Raw genomic sequence first — 4,031 nt, forward strand, 5'->3', positions numbered from 1 at the left:
GGTCTGAGTAATATCAGGTTATATCAAAATTGAAGTTTGATATCGATGTTTTCTTCATTTGAATAACAACTGAACTGTGTCTGTTTGTGTGTGTGTGTGTGTGTGTGTGTGTGTGTGTGTGTGTGTGTGTTAGTGATATTTAGATTGTCATACTTGTAACTGTGAAGCGCATAGAAGGACATAGATCTAGTTTGAAGAAAAAAAATTGATTTTTTAAATCAATAAATAAATAAAATGTTTACACATTAATTTGTTTCAATATTTAGGATCCACATTGCTAAAACTATGGTCAAATCATTAGTACTCTTGAACAAGGTAGAATGGAATTAGGGACGAAACGGAATGTTCTGTGAGAAATCAGAGTGCTTCTAGAATTAGTATTTGACATGTTGTACAATAATTGTTATAATTGTCAGAGAAAGGACGACATTGAACACCATCTAAATAAAAATGTTAGAGGATATGAGGAGAACACTGATATATTTCAAGCTATCATTAAAGGTTTGGATCATTAATTCTAAAACCACAAATAGATAATAACAAAACAAAACACAAAATAACGAAATGCTAAGATACGACTGAGCTGGAATAATAAGAATTAATGTGAGATAAATGCACCATCAAGTAACAAAACATCTAAAAAACCATTATGGAACAAACATGATGATAAAACTTGCAGAATACGTTTGTAAACATCTAAGAATAAGTAACCAAATCATGACAGGGAAATCAACATCAATGAGCATGCAACGGATATACAATCTGGACTATGGAAACAGTCGACAAAATGCACAAAAAATAAAGGTGCAAGCGTTCAACAACGGATAAAAGGAGATGTGTAAACCATACCACGTCGGAAGGATTCAGGGCTAGATGTGAGGACCATTTTAGGTTGCTCACAGTAGGAGGTAAATATTCAATTCGGAATTTGGGTAGTTTCTTTTTGTTCTCACTGCTACTATTAGGCGTCCATTTAGCGGCCATAGACAGCGATAACACCAAAAAGTTTATAAAGGAGAAGTTTTTTATCCTGATATTCCCAAAGGCACTGTAATTTCAAACCTGTATATTGGGAAGAGACATCAGTGGGCATAAACAGATAAATCTCTATAAAACAAGTAATCAGTATTTATAAACATTCCTCAAGCGCAATCATTAAATTGAAAGTGACATAAAGTGAAGCTGTTTAAAAAACATTTTTAATGAATTAAAAATCAACTCTGGCACGGATGAGCATTGGGCTTCCATTTGACAAATTGATAAAACCACAAAAAATAGTGATTATAACATGAGGGGTGAGGGGAGGGGGAGTTTATTCAGTGTAATGTCGGAATGAAGTAAAGACAAAGTTTGTATAGAACCATAATATATTGCAAATGCTCAACTTTTCTTCTTGTTCTGAGATAGAAAAAGGAGATTACCATAGTTGCCCTCCCTATCAGACATTTGTCTTCAAAAATTTTAATTTAAACACGGATCAGGAGGTCAACTAAATTTTATAAAGTTAAGTTGATCTGAGAAATCAGCTATATTTCCATGGAGTCTTTGTAATTTCTATTACATATTGTGATATTCTTTAAAATGTTTTCCAAAATTCTGTCTCTCTTACTTGATCTTATAAAATTAAATCTAATCCATTCATTCAACAACAACAAAATTGTCGTCTTCTAACAATTCATAGAGACAGGTTTGTATCTGAAAAAAAAACAAACTTGAACTTTTATATAGTGCAATATCCACTAAACATGCTCAAAGCGCTGTACAACGGATCCCTGACCAGCAGCAACATGTAACATATAGAACAAAACATGACACCTGTCCGGCGATATTACAACATTTTTTTCTGACATAGACAACGCTTTTAATGGCCAGGTACTCATTTTACAACTGAGCACAGTCAGAGAATATCAGTAAAGAGCTTTTTCCAAGGACTCAACTATGCGCAGAGCAAAACTCGAACCCAGGACCTTCCAATCCGAAAGTGAGTGTCATACCACAAGACCACATAGCCGGGTAAGAACGGCAAAATGCACCCCCCTAACAAGGCCAAAGAAATAATATTAAATGACCTACCAAGATGCCAATGAAAAATGTAAAAGTAAAATAATTGATATCTTAAGTATAGGAGTTCCTGTAGCTAGAACACAGCTATGTGGTTTTGTGGTATGACACTCGCTTTCGGATCGGAAGGTCCTGGGTGCGAGCTTCGCTTGGCGAATAGTTGAGTCCTTGGAAAAGGCTCTTTACTCACATTATCTCACCGTACTCAGATGTAAAATATGTACCTGGTTGTTGACAGCTTAGTCTCTGTCCGTAAAAATATTGTAATATCGCCTAAAAGGCGTCATGCCTCCTTCTACATGTTACGTGTTGCTGTTGGTCAGGGATCCCTTGTAAAGCGCTTTGAGCACATTGAATTGAAATTCATTCTGAACCCTCTGTCTACTAAGCAATGGTTAGGTAGCCAGATTTCTTAGATCCAACAGACAGTACTTTGCAAAAGACTAGTTTCTTATCCATTTAATACTAGATAATGTCTTAGGCTTTTCAGATATTAACGGACTATAACTTTGCATATTTCTACCATTATATGAAAATGGTTGCCAAGCACAATAAGAATGATCAACAGACAAGTTTATAAAATGAATCATAATGTTGCTTCGTAATTAAGCAGATAAAAGAGGTAAAGAACCTTCATCATTTACCTGTGACCATTGCCAGTCGTGAACTTTGTAACATGGAGGTGGAGAATCGAAAACAAAAGTGAGGCTGTCCACAGCCATTATGATACACACTGGGATAACAACTTCCTTTTCATTATTCGATTCCAAACTTTAAGTAATTTATTTCACTGTCATAACTTCATTTATGAAAGATAGACCTATACATAATGGGATTTAAACATGAAAAATTTACTTTATCTTTTGTAGTATTTCTTTCATTAATCACGTTATTTCTACTTATTCCTAATTGGAATGGAAACGAATTGTGGCATTTAACAACATAAAAGTCTAAGACTAGGGTTGTGGATATTTGAGTATTAACTGTTAACTTGTTTTTTTTTTATAAGCAGTGGTTTTATCTTGGTAAGTCAGAAATTAACAAATATTTCAAAATTAGCATTAGGCCTATAACTGTTTCTTTCGTGACAGCTAAAAATTAGCAATATATGTCTTTACAATTGTTTCAAACTCAATCTCACCCAACATATAGCGAACAGCGAAATGAAAAAAATTAAAAGAAAAGCAATAGATTTAGATAGATAGCAGAAAACTGGGACTCAGGAGTCATCAAGACCAGGACACTGACATGTAACAAGGCTAAGCCTCTTTTACTTTTAGTCTCCAATTCAATATACAATGGAATGAACGTTCAGTTGAGTTCTTCACTAACACTATCATTAGTATCACCATTGTCATTGGCATTAACGTTACTTATGATTATGCTTTGGCTATATTTTATATTCTATTTCTATTCTATTGATATACTGTCATTCATTCTTCATTTGAAGTTTTCACAATTATCATAATTATTATGAAAGAAGAAATCAAATTACTATCTATCATTTACTTCCTTATTTTAAATTCCTGAAAATAAAAAGGAATTCTAGCCATGAAATTTGTCGAAGAGTAGCCTACCTAATCGAGCAAGAAGTCCGCCGACACTTAAACATAATAATTGATCGGAACTAAATGAGAAGAAACCCACAGTTCCAGAGCACTGAGAATGGAGTGAGTGAAGAGCGAGAGGTTCTTGTGTCTCAGTCTCATCAGTCAGTTGTTTGTGAGGTATAAATCATGAAATTTAAAGATCAATTTCAATAAAATCCTTACCATGCCATCCGGTCTCGCTCTTTCTTTGGCTGTAGGTCTAGCTAAACAGTCTAATATCATATTTCCATTCGAATTTTAATATTAGAGCGGCTACACGGGGATGTAAATTAGAATTTCATGTGTGTACCACAACAATAACAATGCAACTCTCTAACGTAAAAGTTTTACTTTGTATCGACATTGATACCAGATAGTATC

The 4,031-nt window shown here is 34.1% G+C and overlaps 1 protein-coding gene across 6 annotated transcripts in view; it reads right to left on the reverse strand.

Annotated features, from left to right (window-relative positions):
• The window catches only part of LOC144975111 (prestin-like), a 71,822-nt gene extending 67,791 nt beyond the window's left edge, over positions 1 to 4,031 (reverse strand). The window contains exons 1-3 of one of the 6 annotated variants that reach the window (XM_078918848.1): positions 3,639 to 3,679; positions 2,706 to 2,881; positions 850 to 1,062 (exon numbers count right to left, since the gene is read on the reverse strand). In XM_078918848.1, coding sequence (XP_078774974.1) covers positions 850 to 984 — 135 coding nt within the window. In that variant the 5' untranslated portion in view covers positions 985 to 1,062; positions 2,706 to 2,881; positions 3,639 to 3,679. Of the gene's footprint in view, positions 1 to 849; positions 1,063 to 2,705; positions 3,680 to 3,833 lie in introns of those variants that run through there. The other 5 variants (XM_078918847.1, XM_078918852.1, XM_078918853.1 and 2 more) reach the window with 5 other exon arrangements.

Source organism: Berghia stephanieae, chromosome 6 (genome assembly GCF_034508935.2).
Source record: "Berghia stephanieae isolate SIO BIC M18660-M18661 chromosome 6, UCSD_Bste_1.3, whole genome shotgun sequence".
In the NCBI taxonomy this organism is placed as follows: domain Eukaryota; kingdom Metazoa; phylum Mollusca; class Gastropoda; order Nudibranchia; family Aeolidiidae; genus Berghia; species Berghia stephanieae.